This window comes from Medicago truncatula, chromosome 6, assembly GCF_003473485.1.
Source record: "Medicago truncatula cultivar Jemalong A17 chromosome 6, MtrunA17r5.0-ANR, whole genome shotgun sequence".
In the NCBI taxonomy this organism is placed as follows: Eukaryota; Viridiplantae; Streptophyta; class Magnoliopsida; order Fabales; family Fabaceae; genus Medicago; species Medicago truncatula.
In genome coordinates, this window is record NC_053047.1 from 3,005,005 (window position 1) to 3,031,661 (window position 26,657).

Consider the following 26,657-nt stretch of genomic DNA (forward strand, 5'->3'; position numbering starts at 1 on the left):
GTATGTATCACATTTTGAATAGTATGAGTAAAATATATTAAAGTTTAATAGAGATGCACATACAAAAGATAATTTACATATAACTTACAAAAGAAAAATTATATTCATAGACATATTGCACTTTTTCTTTTTCCTAATAATTCTATCGCAAGTAACATTGTTTCTTGTGGGGGAATTTTCAGAAACAATGATGCTTTATTTCTTGGTTGCTTTGCTGGAGGCCTAAGATCTGGTAACTCTTATTATGTTGATCTTTGTGGAGCAACTAGAGCTTCAGAATTTGCTAATTCTAAATAGGATTAATAGATATGCAATGAAGGATATATACAAGGCGTGCAAGTGTAACAAGGCACTTGGTATAGGACATCAAACTTAGGGGCCATTTGACAACAAAAAGAAAGAAAAATAACTTATACCTACCAAAAAACTCTTCAATAAAAGTCATTTTTCCGTAGGTAAAAGTCTGGGATACAACAATTTTGTTGCCAATATGAATCATTGCTTTATATCTTGTGTTGAATTTGTTTTTTTCTCCAATACTTTTTTAACGAAAATTGTCAACCCTAGATATATAAGTACCATTTATATAATAATGATAACAAAGGTAAACAAAAAATAAAATAAAAAACTAATATTTAAAAGAACAAGTTGATACCTGTGTTAAATTAAGATAGATCCTTTCCCACAAGTTCATCTATAGTGTTGGACCATTCATATCTATATTAAAATCCGAACTAGGTAATTCATCAGTATCTAACAATCCTTCTGTTTCCTCCCAATCAAATATTGTTCTAATTTGTATATCAAAGTCGTCCAAATCTTCATTATTGTCCAATTCTAATTTGACATTGTCCCCACCAAGGTTGCTATCACCACTCAATTTTGCACCCCTTGTATCCATAGAATTTATATTCAAGTTTGTATCAATTGGAGAATTATTAACATCATGAGGGGTGGTTTGACTAACATAAGAAGAAGATGGTATCATCATATTATTTTCACTATTTTGATAATAATTACCAACATCACCATAATTGTTAAACACTTGAAAACTAGTAGAAGGTATGGAGGAATAAAGATTTTGTTGTTGTAAATGGTTGTTTTGCTTACAATAAGCTAATAGCCATTTTAATTGATCTAACTCTTTAGAAGACTTATTTATCATACCTGCATACATATGAATAACACCAAGACATCCATGAATTGGGAAATTTGCACGAATTTTCGACTCAACAATAATTGATTTCATTGCTTCATCTCTTTGACCACCATCCTTAATTTCGTTTAGTATCTTCTGTATGTTTGAAACACCAAACAAACGATGAGCATTGCCGAACATCTTTGGTTCATCGGCCGGAAAATAAGGAGCTAAAACACACTCTCTAGTGCACTTTCTTCTTTGATACTTGCATGCTGCACAAGCCTTGTTTGGTTTGATGATATTCATAGGAAGAATGAATAGGGTTTCAGAAAAACGATAAAGGGAAAAGAGGAGGGCTTCTAATTAGGTTGAGAACCCTAATTGATTTGATGAATTAGGTCTATAAATTAGGATTGAGTTTCAAATTATTTTTTCCCTCCTTAGCCGATAAGCATGATATTGTTATACTGGATAAGAACATATGGTAAAAAAAAAAGTGGATATGCATAACCTAATTAATTATTCCTTAAAAAAACGTAATTAATTAATTTTTTTAACGCAGCCTCCCAATTTTGTTTTTTGTTTTTAAGTAACAAAATAAAAACGCAGCATCCCAATGATAAAAGAACATTTGTAAAAACAAAAAACAATTAAAGGGCTTCTAAAAATATTTAACGATGTTACTAGTGGGTTGATAAAAGAATATTTAATATTTAAAGGGCTTCTAAACAAATATAAATGGGATTTTTTTAGAGTATATTGATAAATTGTAATCTACACTACAAGAAAATATGCGATTTGCTACGACCATATTTGTAGCTAATATGTAGTTAATTTCTAGCAAACGAATTTGGCTAATAGAATCAACCCACTAGTGTCTCTACCAAGTACCTCGCTAGAATCCGCTAAAAATTCTACAATAAAATAACAAAAGACTTTAAAACATTAAAAATATACATTACGACGAGGAGGAGTCATCATCTAACAATTGTGATTTTCCTTTTCCTATCATGAAAGGTTGTATAGTCATGCAAATTAATTTAAAAAAGAACAAATTCTAACTATTGGTAATTTTTTTTTATGTGATCTCTTTAATAAGTGTGTTAAAGGGATAAACACAATACAATATTGTACTTGAGAGTAGGGCTGGCAATGAACCGAACCAGCTCGAAAATAGTTCGATACTCGATTCGATAATTGGTTCGTTGAACTTGGTTCACGAACCAAATGAGTCGAACTTGAGTTGAAAATTAAGCTCGTTAATTAAATGAGCTGAACTTGAACTAAGTATAGTTCGACTCGTTTGGTTCATGAACCATTTTGATATATATAATATGAAATTTATTACAAGTTTCTTCTAATAATTACTATTTGAATAAAAATCAACGATAATTGTTATACTAGAGAAAGGAAAAAAATAGTTAATAGTACCTTCACATGACTTTTAAACAAACATATGCATAAAATTTGTCCCACATCGGGGAGTTTCGAAGATATTAGAAAGCAGGAGTATATATATATATGAACAGCATTTCGGATACAATGTAAAACATAGTAGTAGTATGTGCTGCAGTAGTAAGTTTAAATTTAAAGTGCTACTACCATACTAGTAGTTTTATTTAAAATATAATTTGTTTTTTCTAAAGGTCAAAGATGTGTTTTTGACAAAAAAAAAAAAAAACATTTAAAAAAAAACTTTTGAAATATGCAATTTGAGCAAACGAGTTGAACCTAACGAGTCGAACTGAGTTGCTCGTGAACTTAAAACGAGTCGAACTCGAGTTGAAAAAAAGGTTCGTTTCGAACTCTAGTCGAGTTTCGAGCCCAACCATTTCTTATTGAATCGAGTCAAGCTCAGATAGGTTCGGTTCGACTCAACTCATTTCCAGCCTTACTTGAGAGCAATTAATAATGATTCTAATTTTAGAAATAACATTTTACAACTCCATAAGGGCTGAATATTTAAATGATGTAAGGCAATGATAAACTTTATAAATAGTAAAGTGATAAACCCTCCGTTACATTTAAAAATGGAAAATATGGCTGAAATTTTCAAGTTTATTTACGTTAGTATTGTTTTTCTTTTCTTATTTCTTGGTGTAACCAACGTTGAAGGTAAGCCATTTTTATCCTTCATATTTCCTCATTTACTTTGTATTCAATATTTTATTTATCCTATTTTAGTTGCACTTTTTTATTTTCTTTTCACTACAGCATCTTCAAGATGTAAAAGTGATGCTGATTGTGATTGTCCGCCTCCTTTCAAACCTAAGTGTAGGTTCAGAAGTTGTACATGTTCAAATTTAAAAGTATGGAAAGGCCCAGAGTTGTCATTTATTTGATTCAAGACCAAAGATAGTACATGTTCAAATTCTTTTGTTTTCTTACACATGCTTATTACATGATACACAAACTTTTCCCACATTTAGTTTGTGGCAAGGCAATTATGAGTTAAAACAAACCAACATGTGGCCATATTTTAAAGGTAAAAAAAGGTGCACCTTTGATGTTGCTGCGAAACATAGACCTTAAATATAGCCTGTGTAGTGGAACATGATTGTTATGTCGTGGTTTATTTAAGAATATGTTGGATGTGGAAATCCTAACAAGAAGCAATGCTGGAAAAAAAAAAAAAGCATTTTTGTTCAGAATTAAATTAAAAACAAATGTGAGTTCATGACTAGTAGAAAACAGTTTTCCGTTAGACTCAGTTTTGCTATTACCATAAATAAGTCACAAGGACAGATCATTCCCAATGTCGGAATCTATATTCCTTGCATGTTTTCAGCCATGGTTAATTATATGTAGCTTTATCAAGAAGAGTTTCTCAAAATTGAACAAAAGTTCTCATTAAAGAACGGAAAATAGAAGGAGAAGATGGAGACTTTACGAAAAATGTAATTTTTAAAGATATTCTTTTATCACAATCATATCAATGCTTCTTTTACATAACATGTCATTTATACATTTATTTATGATGTTTCTTTTACACAACACCCACATTTATGTTATGATGTTACTAATTACTATTAGAATAAATAATAAATGATCATTATTTTACCTTAATTTTTTATCCAGACAAACTAAAATATGTTGAGTTCAAAAATAATTTTGTTAGATATTTTGACAATATTTTGTTTATAAATCAATATATCAATAATTTCCATAATATTTAAAAATTAAAAATTTTTAATGAAAATTATAAAAAAAAAAACATAATAAAAATAATTACATGCGTCCTGCCCGTCTTTCTGCTAGTACTAATAATAAATAGAAAGTAAAAATATAGTTAAGTCGAATACAAAAAACAAAAAACCTAAGTAATTACTTACACTAAAACAAAAAGAAACGGGGGGTGTGTATATGAAAAGTAAGAAATATTAATATTTAGAATTAGGGCTTAACATGCCATAAAAATAAAAAGCCCAAGAGAAAAACCTATAAATACCGAATACGCTCGTTGCAAAATATCGTTCCCATTCGGTCATGACGTGTTGGTGGAATCTTTTCGTCTCGTTGCCTGATTCTTTTTTCTTCAAGAAAACAAGAAATTGACGCTCTGTTCTGCCCCTTTCATCTTCAACGGTACATCCTGATCTTCAGGTTTTGTTTCTTGAATTTAAAGAAAACTACATTTTGTAAATGTTGGAATGCCTCGGTGATTTTATGATCTTGAGTGCAATTCTAGACTCTGAATTGTCACTCAAATATGATACATGAGCCTGAGTTTTGAAATTATTATCATGCCTCGATGACGAACCGAAAGGAATTGATGGATATTATTTTGACGGATATTATTTGTCCCATTAAACTTTGTAAATGTTGGGATGCCTCTGTTATTTTAAAGAAAACTACATTTTGTAAATGTTGGGATGTCTCGATGATTTTAAAGAACATCACATTTTGTAAATGTTGGGAATTGGGATGATTTGGTGATTTTATGATCTTGTGTGCAATTCTAGACTATGAATTGTCACTCAGATACAATACAAGAGCCTGAGTTTTGAAATTATTATGATGTTTCAATGACCCGAAAAGAATTGACGGATATTATTTTTGCTCCTTAAATTTTTTAAATGATGGGATGCCTCGGTGATTTTATGATCTTGAGTGAAATTCTAGACTATGAATTGTCACTCAGATATTATACATGAGCCTGAGTTTTGAAATTATTATGATGCCTCGATGACCCGAAAAGAATTGACGGATATTATTTTTACTCCTTAAATTTTTTAAATGTTGGGATGCCTCAGTGATTTTATGATATTGAGTGAAATTCTAGACTATGAATTGTCACTTAGATATGATCCATGAGCCTGAGTTTTGAAATTATTATGATGCCTCAATGACCCGAAAAGAATTGACGGATATTATTTTTGCTCCTTAAATTTTTTAAATGTTGGGATGCCTCGGCGATTTTATGATCTTGAGTGAAATTCTAGACTATGAATTGTCACTCAGATATGATACATGAGCCTGAGTTTTGAAATTATTATGATGCCTCGATGACCCGAAAAGAATTGACGGATTTTATTTGTCCCATTAAATTTTTAAAATGTTGGGATGCCTCAGTAATTTTAAAGAAAACTACATTTTGTAAATGTTGGAATGCCTCGGTGATTTTATGATCTTGAGTGCAATTCTTGACTATGAATTGTCACTCAAATATGATACATGAGCCTGAGTTTTGAAATTATTTTGATGCCTCGATGACCCGAAAGGAATTGATGGATATTATTTGTCCCATTAAACTTTGTAAATGTTGGGATGCCTATGTGATTTTAAAGAAAACTACATTTTGTAAATTTTGGGATGCCTCGATGATTTTAAAGAACATTACATTTTGTAAATGTTGGGAATTTGGATGATTTGGTGATTTTATGATCTTGTGTGCAATTCTAGACTATGAATTGTCACTCAGATACAATATATGAGCCTGAGTTTTGAAATTATTATGATGCCTCGATGATCCGAAAGGAATTGATGGATATTATTTGTCCCATTATACTTTGTAAATGTTGGGATGCCTCTGTGATTTAAAAAAAAAACTACATTTTGTAAATGTTGGGATGCCTCGATGATTTTAAAGAACATTACATTTTGTAAATGTTGGGATTGGGATGATTTGGTGATTTTATGATCTTGTGTGCAATTCTAGACTATGAATTGTCACTCAGATACAATATATGAGCCTGAGTTTTGAAATTATTATGATGTCTCGATGACCCGAAAGGAATTGATGGATATTATTTGTCCCATTAAACTTTGTAAATGTTGGGATGCCTCTATGATTTTAAAGAAAACTACATTTTGTAAATGTTGGGATGCCTCGATGATTTTAAAGAACATTACATTTTGTAAATGTTGGGAATTGGGATGATTTGGTGATTTTATGATCTTGTGTGCAATTCTAGACTATAAATTGTCACTCAGATACAATATATGAGCCTGAGTTTTGAAATTATTATGATGCTCGATGACCCAAAAGGAATTGATGGATATTATTTGTCCCATAAATGTATAAATGTTACAAGTGTTTGGACGCCTCAATGACCCTAAAGAAAATATTTTGAATACTTTACTTAGTGTAAAAATCGATGATCCTAATATGAATCTTTATTTATAATATAAGGGATCGATTTGTTGTGCTTTTATGACCCCGAATGCAGTTCTAGACTATGAATTGCACTATGAGATGGAATGTAGGATGCCTCATTGATCCTAAATAAATCAATGGAAACTATATGTTCCATAAATATTGCAAGTGTGTGGTTGCCTCGATGACCTTAAAGGAAACATTACGAATACTTCACTCATAGTGTAAAAGTTGTATGATGCCTTACCTGTGATATTGATATTAATTTTTATTCGTAATATAAGGGATGGATCCATTGTGTGCTTTTATGACTCTGAATGCAATTTTAAATCGTAAATTGCCACATTGAGATGGAATATATGATGCCTCGATGACCCGAAAGGGATTAATGGATATTATTTGTTTCATAAAAGCTGCAAGTGTTTGGACGCCTCAATGACAAAGGAAATGTTTTGAACACTTTACTAATAGTGTAAAAGTCGATTCAATAATTTGAAGTCTCACATTCAATGGTACATTTCTAACTCTATCTTGATTTTCAAGTTTTCATTCTTGATTTTTTTTTAACGGTAGGAATCATTCAAAACTTTGTTTCTGTCGGAGACCTTTTACAAAAGAACCTACAATTTTGTAAATATAAAAGTTAATAGGGTATCTATATGCATATAAACCCGCGAAACACTGCTAGATGAATTTTTTTTTTTCACAGTATATGAGAGATTTTGAAACATTTAGGGTGCCTTGACAACTTTGAAGAAAATATAATGGACACTATTTTTATGATGTAGAAGTTGGATGATATCTTTTATGACCTGACTGAAATTCTGTACTGTGATTGCCTCTGTGAGTTGAAATCATTTTTTTGTAATTTGAAAAGGGGATGATATAATCCTAAGTCCAATGGTTGGAAACAATGAATATTAGTTTTGCTCCTTAGGATTTTGTAAATGTTGGGATGTCTTAGTGATTTTATGATCTTGAGTGCATTTCTAGACTATGAATTGTCACCCAGATATGATATATGAGCACAAATTTTTAAACTATTATGATGTCTCGATGACCCGAAAGGAATTGATGGATAAATTTTTGTCCCATAAATGTTGCAAATGTTTGGATGCCTCGATGACCCTAAAGCAAACATTATGAACACTTTAATCATAATGTAAATTTTGGATGATGCCTTATATGTGATATTGATATGAATTTTTATTCATGCATAATGCCTCAATGATATGAAAAGAATTAATGGATATGATTTGTTTCAAAAATGTTGCAAGTGTTTGGACGCCTCAATGACCCTAAAGGAAATATTTTGAACACTTTACCCATAGTGTAAAATTGATGACCCTAATACATATTGATATGAATCTATATTCATAAAATACGGGATGGATCCGCTGTGCTTTTATGACCCTGAATGCAATTTTAGACTGTGAATTGCCACTATGATATTGGATGTGGAATGCCTTGACGATCCGAAAGGAATCAGTGGATATTATATATTCCGTATATGTTGCAAGTATTTGGATGCCTGGATGACCCTAAAAGAAACAATATGAACACTTTAATCATAATTTAAAGTTTGATGATGCCTTACATGCGATACTGGTATGAATTTGTATTCGTAATATAAATGCTCATACTCATTGTGCTTTTATGATATTGAATTTTGACCTTTTGATTGTGAATTGCCGCTTTGTGGATTATGGGATGCCTCAATGATCCAACAAGAATTATAAATATTATTTGCTCGATGAATTTACTTTGTGCTTTTATGATCCCAAATGTAACTCTATACTGTGAATGTGAATTGCCAATAAAAGATGGGAATATGAGCCTAAATTGTGTAAGGGATGATACTCGCTGCACTTTTATGACTCTCAATGAAATTCTAGACTGTTCTTTTTGAGCCTACAAGTCTGTCAGCATAGGTTGAGGTGCTTTATAGTTTAAGTGACTGGCCATATAATGTTAGTCTTGAGGGATAAATTATACTCTTAGTCTTGAATCTTGATGAAGTTCTTCAAAGGCAAAAGTGATAATATTCAAACGTTTTATAGCTATATGTTGCAGCAATTTGAATTGATGGTTTGTCAATTTCATTGTGTTTTAATATACATGGAGTATTGTGCCTGAGTTCATGTGGATTCCATGAGAATTAGTGACTGTAATTCTCCTTGGCTCTTACCCTTAACTTTATGATAGGAGTTATACATAAGGATGAAATAACTGATTTATCAATAGGAAATGTGTAGAAGCTTTTCTTAATGTAATTATTTTATGATAAAATGTGATGGGTGGAAGCTCTTTGAAAAAAAAGTAAATTTAACTTTTGAGTTTAAATACTTTGGTTGTTAACTTGATAACTATATTTTGGGCTAATGCATACATTGTGTACCAGGTTCAGTAAGTTGTAATGCACATATTTGAATTAGAAAGTGTTTCAAAAGCTCAGATCTGTTTGCGGCGGTCACGCAAGGACGGCATTGGAAGGAAGTTCTCTTTTCTTTTCCCTTCAATTTCAGGTTTAGAAAACGGTAGGGAGGAAGAAACTGAATAAACAAACTTAATGGACCGATCCTTGAAATGAAGTATAAATACGCACAAAGTTAAAAAGAAAAGATTTAAGGATCCTAGGTGGCCCTAGCCAGATGCTCTTAAATTTGGTTTTGAGATGTTGTTTGCATGCTGCATAATGAGGTTTGTGCATGACTTGATTTTCTGTTTGAAGGACTAAATTCAAATATGATGGATAGCAGTATTTCTTTCGATTCCCACTCAGTCCTTTATCAAATAGCTTCCCGTTTGATAAGGCATTATTATGGTAGCCTCCCCATTATGGGAAATTAATATCTCAAAATGCAGATGGGAAATGGATACTAACCTTTGCAATATTATAATGAGTTTTTTTTTTTATTTATTAGAAGAGCTTAAATTCATTTTGGTCCTTTAAATATCATGATTGTATGACTTTAGTCCCGTCCTTTTCTTTTTCAAGTGATTTTAGTCTCTAAACTTTCCCCTTTCCAATTTGATAGCCTCCCCATTATCCTAAGAGAAATGATATTTGTACAACCATTTAGTGACAACTTTTAGACAATTTTCTCTCTCACACTCACATTATATTCTTACTCTCTCTCCATTGTTTTTGACCAATGAGAAGAGAGAAGAAGAAGCAGACCTTGACTAAGTTTAGAAATTCAGCAATTGGCCTAACTTGAGACAGATTGGAAAAATCGTTGTACGAAGTACGTTGAGAAGAAGCCGAACTCTGACTTAAGTTCTGACTGAAGTTTTGACTATGAGCCTGAGAAGTGTTAAGGTCACGACAACAATTCAAGAAACATGGTCAAAAAACAATCAAATCAGATTATGAAATAATAAGTTACTCTAACACTATTGTGAAATCATAATGCAAACTTACTAAGTCTTAAACTTCTCAATAACCGGATGATGTAGGTTGATGAGCAGCCTCGAACCTGACCAATTGTTACATATATTTGGGTTGTCATTGACTACAAAATAGAAGCAAAGAATTCAAGGTAAATAGATGGTAAATGATAAAGTTACGAAGTATTTTTCCTATAGTGTTACATCAACCATAATACATTTTATCTTTCAACACAATGTTCGTACACGTACGGTTTCTTTCCAGTACCAATTGGCGTTGTCTGGACAATCTCATGAAGAAGCCCGATGATTTTGTAAAACAAAATTACATCTATAAGAACATTATAATTGGAGAAAACATAGAAATAAATTAAAGCACATAACCATACCATCTAAAACGCCAGTTTTGAATTTTCCATCTTGAATTTTCTTAAATAACTTAAAGCGAAATTCATGAGTAAGAACGTAAGTTAACTTGCCATACTTCTGCACCTTTGTACCAGAACCAATAACAACTTTAAGGGGACTAAATGTAATGTCATTATCAAACACATGACAATTATACAAAGTATAAGTTTTGTTTTCCTCGATCAAAGTCTTTCAATGCTCCAATTCTCTATATCGAGATATTACATGAACTCGATCACCCTAAATCCAAGAAAGAAATCAAAAAATATAAATAAATCAAAATGTACACTAATAAGTAAATTTGATAAATCATAAAGGAAATTACAACAAATTTTAACTAACTCATCACAAATAATGAGTTTCATATGTTGATTCTCATTACTACCAGTCACAATCCAAGAATCCACCACTCCAAATCCTATTTTCCAAATGTCCAAATCATTTTTTAGATCCTTAATGTAGTCATAATTCCTTGACATTGAAAGTCATATATAGATATACAATAATACATCATTTAATTTTATTCTCTATGTTCATTCTGATATCGAAAGAAGCTAACATATTTATATGATCAATTTTTGTATCATCAAATCAAAACCTTACCAAGTATGAAAATTGTTACAGTTTTATGATTACTCACAAAAACTAAAATAACCCACATGCATCAATTTGTTTTCAACTATAGTACCAAAATCTAAAATAACAATTGTATCAAAACCTTACATGAGCTAAAATTCAATCATCATGACCTCTACTATACTCCACATAACAAAGGAAGATTTTTATACAGCCATGCAACATAAAAATTTATGGTACATAATCCACAAACAATTGAAAAAAAAAAACCTTAAAATGCATAATCGTGAAAAAAGGAAGAAAACCACATATGATGAAGCAAAAACTAAAACAGTGTCAAAAAATGAACCTCTCAAGCCATAAAAATCAGTCAACTCAAGTCATGCATGGTCTCATAACTATGAAAAAAACAAGAAAGTGGCCTCTTATGAAGAAGAAAGTGAAACAGTGTTCCCAGCTGAACTTAGATACAGTGTGGCCATTGGCCAAGGTTTTTTACTCAATAACGTTTATTTTGTGTAACATGAATACAAATTTGTATCATCATATAAATGACTTGTTAAATATTTGAATAGGAGAAACAATTTAAGGAGCCTCAAATAATAACATAAATAATATCAAAATAGTTGGTTTTTTCTATTTCAATTGTACTCTATAACAAATTTCGTTATAAGAATATTATATTTTTGGTGTCTTTCAAAAATCTAAGAATTTATATTATACGATATTATATTTGTGACATTGTTGGTGTCATGGAAACAGATATCTTAATAAATATATAAGTCTAATTTTTTTAGGTATCTATACCTTTTTTGAAGAAAAGACATCTACAATTTTACTTTTAATTAAAAACAAAATTTTATAATAATAATCATACGCATTAGCGTAACAAAAAAACCAACACACATAAAATATTACTCTAAACGCTAATATATGTGTATATATTTTTAGCAAGCGTGAATAAAAATATCTATGAGGTTGTGATGATTAAACGATATTGAAATTAAATGTATAAGTGATAAAAAGATAATAAAATTTCTTTGAAAAAAAGGTAATAAAATTAAATGGAACTTCCTTAAAAAATTTAAATGGAACGATTTAAAAAAATTAAAAGGAAGGAAAAAAAAAACATATTGAAATATAATATTAAAAAATAAAAGAAAAGGTTCCTAAGAGATGCTTGTGAAATAAATTGTCGAGAAGTAGTTTTTTGAAGTCATTCAACAACTTTTTTGAAGTCATTCAATTTTATGCATTAAAAAAAAGTACATTTTTTAGTAAGTACTTAATTGATATTGTATTTGATCTAACTTCTCCTTTTTTTTTTTTTTTTGAGGTATGCCTAACTTTTTCTTAAAAATGTAGACAACTTGAAATAGAAAGAAAGGTCAAACGGTATCTTAATCTCCCACAATGACAGTGTAAAAGTAACTGAATTTACGAGAAAAAATTGAAAAATAGTAAAAAATAAAAAAAAATTGAAAAATAGTTAAAAGTTTTACAAAAAACAGATAAACAAACATAAAATATTACTCTAAACGTTAATGTGTGTGTATTCGCGAGGTTGAAGAAATGAAATAAAAATATTTAGTATCATTAAATGACAGCGTGAATAAAGATAGTTGTGAGGTTGTGATGAGTAAACGATATTGAAAATAAATATATAAGTGATAAAAAGATAATAAAATTCCTTTGAAAAAAGATAATAATTAAATGGAACCTCTTTAAAAAATTAAATAGGACGATTCAAAAAAATTAAATTAAATTAAATTAAATAACTTTTTGCCAAAGTTCATTCAATTCAATTTTATGCATTCAAAAAAGTATTTGGTCTAACTTCTCCTTAAAAACGTAGAGAAGTTGGTTGGAAAAAAATTGGGTCAAACGATACCTTAATATCTCACAACGGTAATGTATAAGCAACTGAATTTAGGATTATTTGGATGAGGTGGCACTCTCCAAGATTAAGGAATTATAGAATTACCAAATTGCCCCTCCTATGGGCAAAATTGAAAATTTATATGGCATCAATTTTATTAAATAGTTAATAGATATCTTCTATACATAATAATAATAATAATAATAATAATAATAATAATAATAATAATATACACGACACCAAGAAAGATTCAAAGAATGCTTTGATTTTTTGAATCCTGAAATAATATAATCTAATCTCGATGAATTGATCATAAAAACATAGATATTAAGAGGTCTGGGGTTTCAATCTCAATTGCCAACACCAAATTTTTTAAATGCTAAAAACTACAAATCAAATTGATTTTCTCACTTAAAAATCAAGTACTTCCATTTCAAAGACATTCATCAGCCGATCATTTAGCAATTTGTTTGATCTGCAATGAAAATTAAAGTCAACAAAAATATATTATTAGATAATACATAAATATATAATACAATTTCAATTTTACATTAACTAAAAGTTAAGAATAAAAGATTTGACCGATAAAAAATTAAATGAGGGTTAGAAATAACAAATGTGTTAAGGAAAAAATTAAAGCTTATAACATTCAAACTACTTCATAAATTTGAATTTGATGCAACAAGGAACCTAAGGAAAACTAGAAGTTGGTTAAAGTGAGACTAGATTGTGGAGAATAGGGTAGAAAGACAACCAGTGACACACTTCATGAAATTGAAAAATATAAAAATGCACTAAATAGAAACAATAGAGATCGAAAGTATGAAAGTTTGTAGTGAAAAATATGTCTAACATCTTTTAAGTTGGATCTCTTTTTTCATATTGATTTTTTTTTTTTAAACTCGGCATCCGACCCAACCCAAGAACCTGTTTTATGAGGAGTTCAATCTTATCATCCGCTTAAGTGGACTCGTTTAAAGTCGGAGGATGAATATATATATGAACTATTAGCTCACCAAAATTGTTTCAGATTGATCTCTTAATTTTTATATGGATTCTTTGAATCAAAAAATTCGTGTTGGTTTGTGGGGACATTAGACAATGCTTAAACATCATTTGATATTATGTTGTGTATGAGGATAAAACCCTAAACCTTCTTATTGTGTCGTGTCAGTCCTTAACTACAGTGAAGGTGTTAATGAAGGACACATCATGTGAGAAATTTACTCATGAAACAAACGCAGAATATTGAATACAATTATAAACCTATATTGATTAAAGATATGTAATTAATGAAGGACATATTTCTATAATAAATTTACTCATAGAACAACAAGCTCATAACATATACTTATATAAGAACATAGATAAAAATAAATAAAATTTTACCCATAATTAAAATTAAAAGAACAAATATGTACCTCAGTTACTACTTCTCCTTTTCCCTTAAATCAAATTTTGTACTACCATTAAGATCCAATAATTCTTCACAATGGCATAGTCCTTGTGTTACCATCAAGTTAGATTTTTCTTCCATTGCATTGCTAACACCACTGATCAATTGTGTAACCCTTGCTGCATCCATAGAATTAGTTTCAAAGTGTTGTTTGGTATCAAAATAAGGATTCGGAACTCGAGTGCTACTAGACGGAGCAGAAGAATGATGAATTGATAAGTAGGGTTCAAGATTTTGCTTACAATGATCTAGTAAGAATTTAACAGAATTTAGTTCTAGCTCAGAGTTCTTGATCATACCATAATACATCATAATAACATCAAGACATCCACCAACAGGGAATTGAGCACGCATATCCGACTCAATAATAATTGATTTCATTGCATCATCTCTATATTCTTCCTTAACTTGCTTTAATATCTTCGATATGTTGGAAACACCGAACAAACGATGAGCGTTGCCGAACACTTGTGGTTTATCAGCAGGAAAATAAGGAGCTAGAAGACAATCTTTTGAACACTTTCTTCTTTGGAATTTGCAAGATGCACAAGCCTTGCTTGTGTCTCCTCTGTTGATATTCATTAGGTACGAATATTAGGGTTTTTTACGGTATGAGTAGAAAGAGGGTTTGTGTTTTGAGGGAGTGGCGGTGATATAGAGATTCAGTATATAAAGAAACAAAGCTAGCGAGAATTAGGTCTATAAATTAGGATCGGTTAAATTAAAGATATGTTTATAGTAATATATATTATTTAAATATATGTTCTTTTAATTTAAAAAAAAATAACATATCTTAAATAATATTTTTGTATAATATTTTATTCTTTTATTATAAGTGTAACAGTGTGCATGTAATCGCTAGTTATAACAGGAACAATTCCAATAAAATAGGAATAATATAAACTAAATTTTTATAAAATTAAATTAACAAACGCGGTAGAAATATATGCTAGAAATATTAGAGTTTTTCTACTTGCACCCTAGTTAATCATGGTTGCACCCCAAAATGACAAGATTACCCTTTCATAAAATTTGATTTTCAAAAAGCATATTCCTTCTTTCTTGGTTACACCCCAAAACCTCTCTTCCAAAACCATAATTCTCCAATCGATCGATTATGTTCTGCGAAGATTTTCAAAACCATACTTTCTCACGTCCATTCATGATTTCAAAGAAAATTCGAAGCAAATCAAGTTAGCAAGTGTTGTTCTTCAATCGATTGTGTTTTTCTTCTTATGGGTTCTCAGTTCTGCGATTTTGTGTTTTCCTTGTTCTATAAACTCAGTTTAAGTAGGTTCATGTAAACTCAGTTTAAGTAGGTTCATGTAAACTTAATTTAAGTAGGTTCATGTAAACTCAGTTTAAGTAGGTTTATGTAAACAACTGAATTTAAGTTAACCTTACCAATGTAAATTAAAACCGTAATCGTACAGTGCATCAGTGCAGTTGAAGGAAAAAAATTGAAACTTGCAAATAGAAGAAGAAATTCACTTACTTATATCCAATTGAGTATGGATGAAGAATATTTTGATTCACTCTTTAATTTTCATGGAGATTGATATTGAACATCAAATTGTTTGATCGTGATCGCTTGTGGGGTGAAAGAGGGTGAAACTCAGTGACAATGAATAAAATTAGGATTTTAAGAAAATTTATATAAAGGACAATTTTGGTATTATAAAAAAATTTTAAGAAAATTTGGGTGTAACCAGAAAAACATGGGGTGTAAATAAAAAAACTCGAAATATTAATATAACTACTATAGTGCTGTTTTGTCGGACAACTCAATCTTTTTCAACTTTGAATTTAAATTTAGGCTAAACCATAATCATAGGAAACTTGTAACTGATTCTCTATTTTCGTGTAACTCTATGACAGATTTTCATTGACGATGTATTTTTTCAAAAACATTAAAATTTAAAAACATATGTATTGAATATTCAAAGTAAAATTTACTAATTTTAGATTATATAAATAAATAAATCACGGTCGTTCCTATCATTTTATGGATAGTAGGCCAAGTTTGAGGAAAGGGCCTTTAAATAATACTCCTTCCGTCCTAAATTATAAGTAAAAAAACAAAAATCATATTTATTAAGAAAACTAAAGCATAAAAATTTGGAGTATAGTTTTTTGTGTTTTCTTTGGAAAAGTTTTATAGGAAGATGTAAAAACAATTTTCATTGGCTATTGATTATGGAAAAAATGAAATAAAGAGAAAATTGAATGTAATTTGCATTTAATTTTATGAGAATAACAAAAAAAAAAATCTTGGAAAAGATAAAAGTTTGTCTTTTTTGCTTATATTTTGGGACAAAGAAAATGTGTTTTTTTTGCTTATATTATGGAACAGAGTGAGTACTTCATAATTATTTTCTCTGATCAACAAACGATGAATGCAACACGCATTAATTATGGTGGTTGACATCTCAACTATTTTTTTTTTTTTTTAAGGATACATCTCATTGTGTTGAAACCCCAACTTACCATAATAATTTTTTTTGAAATCTCAACTATGCTGACATCCAAAACATTGTATGTCAAACTCACGCACCTTTTGTCTGTAGCGTGAGTTAACTCACGCACCTTCGCTGGTGGTCTAAGCACATAGAACACGTTTTTTAGACGGTGGTTAGTTATTCAAACTTGATTTTACACGGTTTTTTACTTTTTATTGTAGTTAAAACCTATGTAAGCCATTCAAAATTTTTCCATCCTTGTCTTTCATAGAAAGATGCCTTTTTGAAAATTTCACGGATTGTATGAATGGTCGATGGGGATGGCAACGCACTGCAAAAAAGTGCGGTTTATTTGGATGCAAGGTTGACATTGAAGGTCTTTTTCGCATTAGACAAGAACCATACATTACCCAAGAGGGTTTTGCTTTATCCCAAGAGGGTTTCTTTTTACCCCAAGAGGGGTAAAAAGTTATTGGGGTAAAAAGAAGTAGATTTAGTATCACCCCAATAGGGTTTCTTATAATATAAATTTTTGCTTTACCCCTTCACCTCCATATTTCTCTGAAGCAGATTTAGTATTACTCCAATCCCCCTTCCCAAGACAAGAAACATACCTTATTGTAATTGTATCAATTATATTAACAAAATGAGATTTTATGTGTATTATTTTTGTTCCTTTACTTTTATTTATATTTGCATTTATTTTATGATTTTAGCATCTAAATAATATAATGTCTTCGAATATTAATTAAACTCATAGTGAATTTGAATAAAAGTTGTGTATTCAATAAATAAATTCGAATAAAGTGACACAAGTATACAAAATCAATTAAAACAATACATAGTTTTATTTAGTTTTAATTTCATCTACATTACATTCTCCGTAAATATATGTGGTATCATCATGATGTTGGATTGAAATTTAATTCTTGAAATTTTGCCAAAAATGTTGGCATTGAAGTGTTGTATACTTCGGGTAGAGATTTACAACCTTCTTTGAAAAGTCAAAAGAAAAAGAATGATGAGAATACAACACATATATTCTATCAAATCAACTATATAAATTCTCACATCGATTTTCCTCATATAAAATGAGTAATCACACAAAGAAATGCATTCCAAGATGTTGCTTTGAACTTAATCTTACTGCCCTATCAACTGACAAGTCACGATCCAATTCAAAGGAACCTCTTATGGTGCATTCCCATATGTAACAGTCATTCTATACGAAGGAATTCGATGTGAAACCCTATAAAGTTGATTTGCTAGAATGCATGTTGTATTCTCTTCATTCTTTGACTTTTCAAAGAATCTGCAAATCTCTACCCTAAGTATACGACACTTCAATATCAACATCTTCAGCAAACTAACAAGAATTAAATTTAAATTCCAACAAAATAAAGACTGTACATATTAATGATGCTACCTAAACATAATTTTCTAGCAGAATCAAACTGTTGAGAATATCTTCAGGCGATCTCAGCAACATAGCTTCCAACTTAATTACCGGGAAAATGTGTTCCCGATAATATTTGGAGAACATGCTCCTCACGCAGTCATCGTCTGTCAGCATTATCTTTTCGGTCTTCAAATAACCGGGACGTGCATATTAAAGGCCTTCACCCTACTTGTGTCTCCGGGGTTGTCCTTGATTAATTTCGTTCAGTTGATCCTTCATATCCTTTAGCGTGATATCGACCTGGACCTTGAACAAATGATGGTTTCAAGTGTTGAAACGTACTTGAGATTTGAACAAATGACGGTTCATTATTTCATATCTACACCATAAGAAATTATGCAGTCAATGAAAAACTCATTCAAACATTTCATCAAACACTTGGAGTGCAAATTATACATAAACCCTAAAACTCATAACTATAACGTAAACATGCAAACATCTAAGCAATTAAGCAATATAAGTCATTTACATGTAACATTGTATCATTTCTTGCTAAAAAAATCAAAATTTAAACAGAACCCTAAAACTAAAAAAAAAATCTAATTTAAGAGAAAAAATATAACACATAAATATAAAAAGGTTAATGATGTTTGATTATGAAAACTTACTTGTTATTGGAGTGTTGTTTGATTTGAACTTAAAGGAATTTTGGATTTAGATGATTTGAGAGAGATTTTAGATTTTAGATTTGAACTTTTTGAACCATTTTAGAACTACTCCTATTCTATGTTTATTTATTTATTTTTTAAGGGGGACTTATCTATTTCTTTTTTAGGAAAATCTATGTTTATTGTTTACTTTCCCTCAAAAAAAAAAAAAATATATATATATTGTTTACTACTCCAATTAGACAATTGTTTTGTCACGCGTAACAAACACGTCAAGTACATGCAAAATTGCAAATATTCCAACTAATCCAGCCCTTTTTTTTCTGTCTCAATTTATATTACATCTTTTCTTCTACGTTCCTCTCAATTATTTCTTTCTCGTTTCTCCCTCCGTACCATCCAGGTCGTTTTGCACCTCAGAGGAAGGAGAAAAACGAGAGAAGATCTTATTTACCGCTTATTACATTCAATATTTTTTTCTTCATCTTCATCACATTACATTCTTATCGATATTTCTTTGTTATCATCTTTGACATCATATTATATATCATCATCGAATCCAATTTTTGTTGAATGGAGTTCTTCCAAAAGGCGAAAGTGGTGCGCCTAAGGAGCCACCATGATAAATACATGTTGGCACATGAAGATCAAGAAAACGTCTACCAAGACCGCAATGGTTGCTACGACAATGCAAAATGGACGGTCGAGTTAATAGAGAACAAATACAGCAATGTCATAAGATTAAAAAGTTGTTATGGAAAATATTTAACAGCCTCAAACATGCCAATTCTTTTGAAAAGCACGGGTAAAAAAGTTTTGCAAACTTTGCCTAAAAAGTTAAGTCCATCGGTTGAATGGGAACCTATTAGAGATGGTGTTCAAGTGAAACTAAGGACACGTTTTGGACAATATCTTCGTGGGAATGGAGGATTACCACCTTGGAGAAACACAATAACACATGATGTTCCACATAGAACAGCAACAGCTAATTGGGTTTTATGGGATGTTGATATTGTGGAACTTATGCCAAAACAAGCAGGACATGTTCCTAAACCAAGACCTAGGCCTACACCTATAACACCGCCAAATCGTTGTCTAGATTATCCGATTACAACGTCAGATAATTCTTCTTCTTTTTCTTCTTCACCTTTTTTGGATTCGGATCATGGACCCCTTGTCAAGATTGATCTAAGGTCTCCTCCTCGGACACCCGAGGTTCGTTATATCAAAACATTTATCAAACTTATGGTTAATACGAAATCTAATGAGAAATCTAGAGAGCACCCAAATCTTAGCATGAACCACACATAGTATCAAAGAGTTTCTCATATAGGATGGAGTTGATGTAAGTATTGTTTCGAAATAAAAGCATTATATATATGTAGATGTAATGGCTTGATGTATGTAATATAATGAGTTTATGAATTCAATTTCTAATAAAAATGTTTTTTCTTTGTGTATTATTTTATAGCCTTTTTTTTTTTTGTGAAACTATTTTACTGTCATTATACACGAAATAAAAAAGACAAGGACATATTTTTTTAGGGGAGACAAGGACATATATTTTTATTTTTTTGAGGGGTCAAGGACATATATTATATTTTGTGCAGAGATATTCATCGCATGATAACTTAATTAGGAATTTCTGTAAAAAAATAAAAATAAAAATCTTAACTAGGCATTGTGCATTTATGTCTTTCTTTGCAATGTGATATCATTCAAAATTAATTTTTATTAATTGTGAAAAGATATATATAAAGTGAATTATTCAGCTAACATTAGTGATAATAATAATTATCAATATTCTATTCAGCTAACATTTTTCTTCTTTTAATTTACCAGGAGCAACTTGAATATTTAGAAGATCCTTCTCCATCACCAGTTAAAGAAGGTAGGGTTATATTTTATGATGTTGGTAATGAAAATGGTGAAGTTATTGATGCAAATAAAGGGTCATTATTTACCTTTAAAGGAAGTAGTGTAGAAGAGTTGAAGGAGAAATTGTTGGAGGAAACTGGACTTGTTGATATTCTTGTGTGTTGTCGCAATCCATTGAATGCTAAACTTTACCCCCTTCTTTTGCATCTACCTCCTAGCAATATTGACTTGCATGTTGTTCTGGTTCCTTCCTCATTTAGTGGTAAGTTTTCATGAACCTATAATCATTTGTTAGATTTTAATATTTGCATATAATATGAGATTAAAAAGTTTTACCCTATCTGTAAAATATATTTATTCAAATAAACAATTTTAAATTATTATATTGTTTATAGTATTATTTATCAGTTATCTTTTACATTCCAACTTTGAGGTGAAGTTTGTTAGGAGACAAGCGAACATGATCATACTTTAGCTAGGGTGGTATGTTCTTGGGCTTAGGGGTGTAAGTGGTTTGATTTGGGTTGGGTTTGGCCAAACCCAAGACCCGAACCATATAGGGTACTCCGGTTTGGATTAGGTAAAATATCCACCCGTTAAATTAATGGGTGGGTTCGGGCAAACCCACTAATTTCCGGTTTGGTTTGGGTTGGATAGTGGGTTACCCAAATTTTTTTTTGTTAATATGAAATGACTAAACGACGAGTCCTTGTATTTTTTTCATAAAAATTTTTCAACTTTTTATTTTCTTAAAATAATTATGTAACATATTTTCACTATATTTTAGCATCATAAAATAATAAATTTTAATATTAAATAAAAAATTTGATCATCGAATACTTGAAATAAATTAAAGTTGGATGACGTAAAATTGCTTTAGCATCAAAGTAACTATAAATTGCAACATCATAATTTGTAACTCTAATATTTTTTTTATTTTCAATATAGAGGATGTGTTGTGTCAATTTTAGAAATTAAACTAAATTTATGATCAAAACATTTGTTATTCTTTTTCCTCTCTATGAAAATGAAATTAAAATTTGGAAATTATTGGGTAAATTGGTTTATTGGGTATGGATCCGGTTTTACCCAAAACCCATTATTTTTTATGGGTTTTTCATTTTTTAAAACCATATCCACCCAATCACCCAACCCAACCCACTTTTTTGGGTTTTTTTGGGTGGGTTTGACGGGTTTTTTCGGTTTACCCAACCCATGTACACCCCAAGTTGGGCTAGTCACCGTATTTTTTATTCTTATCCTTGTTGTATTGAACATTGTTGATTAATGATAATAGTTAACTTTATTTCGGTAAAAAAAAAAAAACAATTTTAAAAGTAATTATAAATAATGTAATTTTTTTTATGATCTAAGTCATTTTCACATGAATTGAATTCAAACTTGCTATGCTACTACTCGCTTGTTCAACAATCTTTATCACCCGCTTTTGATGATATCATTGAGATGATTTTAATTTGCCAACTTCATTTTTTCTTCCCTATGTGTTACCTTGTACTTCATATCATTCTCATTAGGGAAGTATAATTTTTCTCTTGCTTATGATTTTGTATTAACAAAATATGTATTTGTTGCCAGCCCAATGATGCCAAGGACATTTCTGAATTAAAACTTCAAGATTTGGAATGAGGCAACTAATCAGACATTCAAACCAAGGCCAATCAAAAAGCAAAAAAAAAAAAAAAAAAAAAAAAAAGAACCTTCTATTTGTAATGTAATATATGTAAATTGATCACTTCATTTTATTTTTATTTATTTATTTACTAAAAATGTATTTGTTTGTGCTTAATAAGGGATACAATTTTGGAATAAATCATGTTGTATAATATGTTAAGTAGTGACATTGGACACACGCTATAACACTAATAATAATTTGAGAAGATGGAATAATAAAAAGTAACCGTGTCTGTTGGAGTGGTGTTAGTGTCGGACACCAGAAGAATAAAAAATAATTTAAAGTGTTGGTGTTGTGTAGATTGCAATTGGATTAGAAAGAGATGCAAGAGAGAAAGTAGAAGCTACGATATTGTTTCAAGTTAATATGCAACACAATATGCAAGAGAGAATATTATTTCAACTTAATAACTACACCCTTCAGTTACTGTTATAAGCAAAAATCATTACTTTAGATTTATTTAATTAATGATGTATATATCTTTATTATATACCATATACATTATTTAATAAACAAATTTAAAATGTTAATTTTTACTTATAATAGTGATTGGAATATGTAACTTCAAACAAACTTGTTAAAACAATATGGTATTTGTCAATTCTGATTTCATTCTATTAGACCGTGGGATATATACAAGAGAATCCTTCATTACTTCCTACAATTACTCCTAATCTATGTGCCTGCTAACATCAATTTTTAATGAATGCTGATACTCCTATTAATGCTAAAGATATGGTACTTAATATTTACATTCCTATTCAAGACTTGCTAAATATAATCTAATAAAACTACCGGTACTACTCATGCCCAATGATGTGGAAAAAAAATGTTACGAAATTATAATAGTGCGAGAAATAACCGAAAACGAGGTAGAGTTAAAAATGAAGATAATATAGTCATTAAATAGCGGTTATAATTGTGTCTCAATACTTAGGACTCCCTCCGTTTTAAAATGTAAAGAAAAAAACTATTTTTTTATCTAAAATATAAGCAAAAAAAAAGACAAATTTTTATCCTATTTTATTTTATTTTATTTAAAAAACCATCTTTTCTAAAAAACACTTTTGTTTATTCATAAAAAATTAAATTCTAATTACATTCCATTTTCTCTCTTTTCCATGATCTCCATAACCAATAATCTCTGAAGCCCATATACTTTAAAATGGACGACGTAATGTATCCCTTACGTATTCTGGACCGATACTTATCCGATACTTCCCAGTAGAGTATCAGAAGATTAAATTTTATTAAAAAACAATTATTATGTAGCTGGACGGATGGAGTATTATAGAGAATTACAGTCAAATATAAACAATGTTAGTATGTTACCTCAAAAGCGGTCATATTGAGACCAAGATCACTATTGCGAACCTTTATTTGAAACCTTAGCTTTAGTAGAAAACACGTTACACGTTCATGCTTTCACGTTTTAGTTAAATTAAATTTCATATTGCAAACTTTAGTTTGGTTAATTGAGTCTGCCATGACATGGTGAAATAAACATGCACAAAGGATATGTATTATTTTTTTTTTGTTCACTTAGAGAAAGAGAAGTTGGTGGTTGTATGGAGAAATTCATCCCAAACTATTGCACTCTACGTAAATGGGATTATTATTGAGAAGTTTGAATCGATTTCTTTTCATTTATTGGCTTTTACTATTTGATATGATTTTACATTATTTTAAAAAAAAATTATACTAATATATCTATTTATATCGTGTTTATTACATTTGTTTAATATTTAATATTATTCTAATCTATTTGTTACATGTGTTGTTTGTATTCAAAATTGAAAGCATTTTTGAAAAGGGAAAAAGTCAGCCTAAAAGAGCTTAAATGAGTTTTTTTCTTTATATATAGCTAGCGAAAAGACAGGTACTTACGTGCCTATTTTTCCACTCTTTTTATTGCGCTTAAGTTTAAAAATTATGAATAATGTTTTTTTATGAAATTATAATTTTGATTAAAAGTAAAAATATAAATGTTTTTTGCTTTCAAATTATAACAAATCAAACTAACCAGGATTATCTATTTGAAACCAACAATATAACAAAGTAAATATAGATACACTCATCTAGTTTGTTACACTTTTTAAATGATAAAGGAAAAAATTAGACATTTTTATTTGTTGCGCTTTTATTTTAATATTTAAATTTATTCTTATCTATTTGTTACATGTGTCATTTATTTTGAGGGTATTTTTTTAAAAGAGAAAAAATTCAGCACAAAACAGCTCAAAAGTTATTTTCTTTATAGATAGTATAGATAATAGAAACAATTTGATCTTTTTTCCCTCAAAAAACACAAATTGATCTTTTTAGTTGCTATTTTACGAAAATTTTGGATAAGGGAAGTTTCTGCTCCTCATTAATAGTTGGCCACTTATATTATATATTTAAATAGATTTGTTCCCTCTCATTCACGATCTATAACCCTTCTCATTCTCGTTTTTTGCTTCTTATTCAAACCCTATTTACTCCTACGTACCATTAATGAATATCATGAAATCAAACAAAGTTTGTGCAGCATGCAAGTATCAAAGGAGAAAGTGTCCCAAAGATTGTCCTTTAGCTCCTTACTTTCCAACTGATAAACCAAAAAGGTTTGACAATGTTCACAATTTGTTTGGTGTTTCCAACATAGTGAAGTTACTAAAGAATATTAAAGACAACGATGTAAGAGCCGATGCAATGGATTCAATTATTTTTGAGTCGGATATTCGTGCAGAATTCCCCGTTCATGGATGTGTTGGTGTTATTCATCAATATTTAGGTTTGATACGCGAGTCTACGGAAGAGTTAAATCGCACACAAAGTTTACTAGCTATTTGTAAGATGAACAACCATTCACAACAACAAAATCTCCACTCCTCCCTACCTTCCACTGCTCCTCAAGAAACAAATATTCCATCGTTTGCGTTGGATGACCTTGATAACGAAGAATTGAATGACCTTGATGGTGGTGTTGATGCCGGTTGGGATCTTGAACCAGATGACTTTTTTAAGGACATAGAAGAATATAAGGAAAGGATGTGTATGAATAATTAGCAGGTATCAATTCTTGTTCTTTTTATTATTATTATTATTTATTTTTTGAAGTGATTATTATTATCAGACGTTATTATGTGTAAATTATTTGTGAATTTCTATTGAACTTTATTATATTTTAATCAAAGTTGCCTCATGAGTATGTGATGAATTGCTACTATATTTGTTCTCTGATATATATGTTTAATATATTTTGTGACTTTTATCTGCAGTGTGGAATCAAATCAATTGAAGAATGATCAGAAGAAGAACTTGATGCATGTTGAATATGGAAAGGAGTATTCCATCTAAAGTGACCAAATCAATTGTGTATTTAGTTTTCTGAAAAACTGTTCAAGTGGATAATTGTATTTCTGGATTCAACGATCAATGTTATATTAATTCTTTCTTGTTGTATATTAATTAGTGTCAGTCATATATATGGTTAGATTTAACATATATTTTTAACCCCAAACTCATCGTATATAGTGAATAAGCTCATATAATTACATTAGAATTGTTTAATAGTTGATTATTCTCTCACAAGCTAATAGCATTTATTCACCAACTAATAACATTTTTTTGAATACTACTTCATGTAGCTATTGACATATATAATTTACATCAAATCATTTTTTTAAACAACACATTAAGGGCAAAAAAAACATAACAATCAAATTTCATATGATCTAAATTTGCTCAGCATTGAAAATTTATCTTGAGAGAGATGTAGGTATAGAGGATAAAAGTATTTGAATTCTTATTTTTTTGGTTGATAAAGTATTTGAATTCAACATCCATCTCCGTCTTTCTCAAACATAAGAATCTAGCTTACCGTGAATTTAAATATGGGTAAAATTACATTTTTAGTCTCTTAACTTAATTTCAGGTAACTGTTTGGTCCTTTATCTTTTTTTCATTTCAATTTGGTCCTTTTTGTCCATTTTCATATACATTTTCAAGCTTCAAATCTAACATTCTTATGCAAACATAGACGAGGATCATAGATTTGAAGACTGAAGGACCATAAGAAAATAAAATCATGAATTTTAAACTTAAAAATTCATATGAAAATGGACAAAAA

General features: G+C 29.9%; 4 protein-coding genes across 4 annotated transcripts; 2 read left to right on the forward strand and 2 right to left on the reverse strand.

Annotated features, from left to right (window-relative positions):
• Positions 1-694: 694 nt before the first annotated feature.
• LOC25495258 (LOB domain-containing protein 27) lies at positions 695-1,339 on the reverse strand. The gene has a single exon (XM_013595456.3). The coding sequence runs from the start codon at positions 1,337-1,339 to the stop codon at positions 695-697; it is 645 nt and encodes a 214-aa protein (XP_013450910.2).
• Positions 1,340-14,419: 13,080 nt separating this feature from the next.
• On the reverse strand, positions 14,420-15,028 carry LOC25495260 (LOB domain-containing protein 22). Its single transcript, XM_013595458.1, has one exon. It carries the CDS (start codon positions 15,026-15,028, stop codon positions 14,420-14,422), a length of 609 nt encoding a protein of 202 aa, XP_013450912.1.
• A 4,517-nt stretch (positions 15,029-19,545) lies between these two features.
• On the forward strand, positions 19,546-21,126 carry LOC25495261 (uncharacterized). Its single transcript, XM_013595459.3, has 2 exons — positions 19,546-20,187; positions 20,815-21,126. The coding sequence occupies exons 1-2, from the start codon at positions 19,546-19,548 to the stop codon at positions 21,124-21,126; spliced, it is 954 nt and encodes a 317-aa protein (XP_013450913.1).
• A 3,922-nt stretch (positions 21,127-25,048) lies between these two features.
• Positions 25,049-25,594, forward strand: LOC25495262 (LOB domain-containing protein 24). The gene has a single exon (XM_013595460.2). It carries the CDS (start codon positions 25,049-25,051, stop codon positions 25,592-25,594), a length of 546 nt encoding a protein of 181 aa, XP_013450914.2.
• Positions 25,595-26,657: the final 1,063 nt, after the last annotated feature.

Excerpts from the sequence above, each read along its gene's own strand:
- LOC25495258 (XM_013595456.3), bottom strand. The coding sequence starts at position 1,339 with ATGTTCGGCAATGCTCATCGTTTGTTTGGTGTTTCAAACATACAGAAG.
- LOC25495261 (XM_013595459.3), top strand. The coding sequence starts at position 19,546 with ATGGAGTTCTTCCAAAAGGCGAAAGTGGTGCGCCTAAGGAGCCACCAT. Across the intron at positions 20,188-20,814 it reads CTCCTCCTCGGACACCCGAG|GAGCAACTTGAATATTTAGA; the intron begins GTTCGTTATATC and ends TTAATTTACCAG.
- LOC25495260 (XM_013595458.1), bottom strand. The coding sequence starts at position 15,028 with ATGAATATCAACAGAGGAGACACAAGCAAGGCTTGTGCATCTTGCAAA.
- LOC25495262 (XM_013595460.2), top strand. The coding sequence starts at position 25,049 with ATGAAATCAAACAAAGTTTGTGCAGCATGCAAGTATCAAAGGAGAAAG.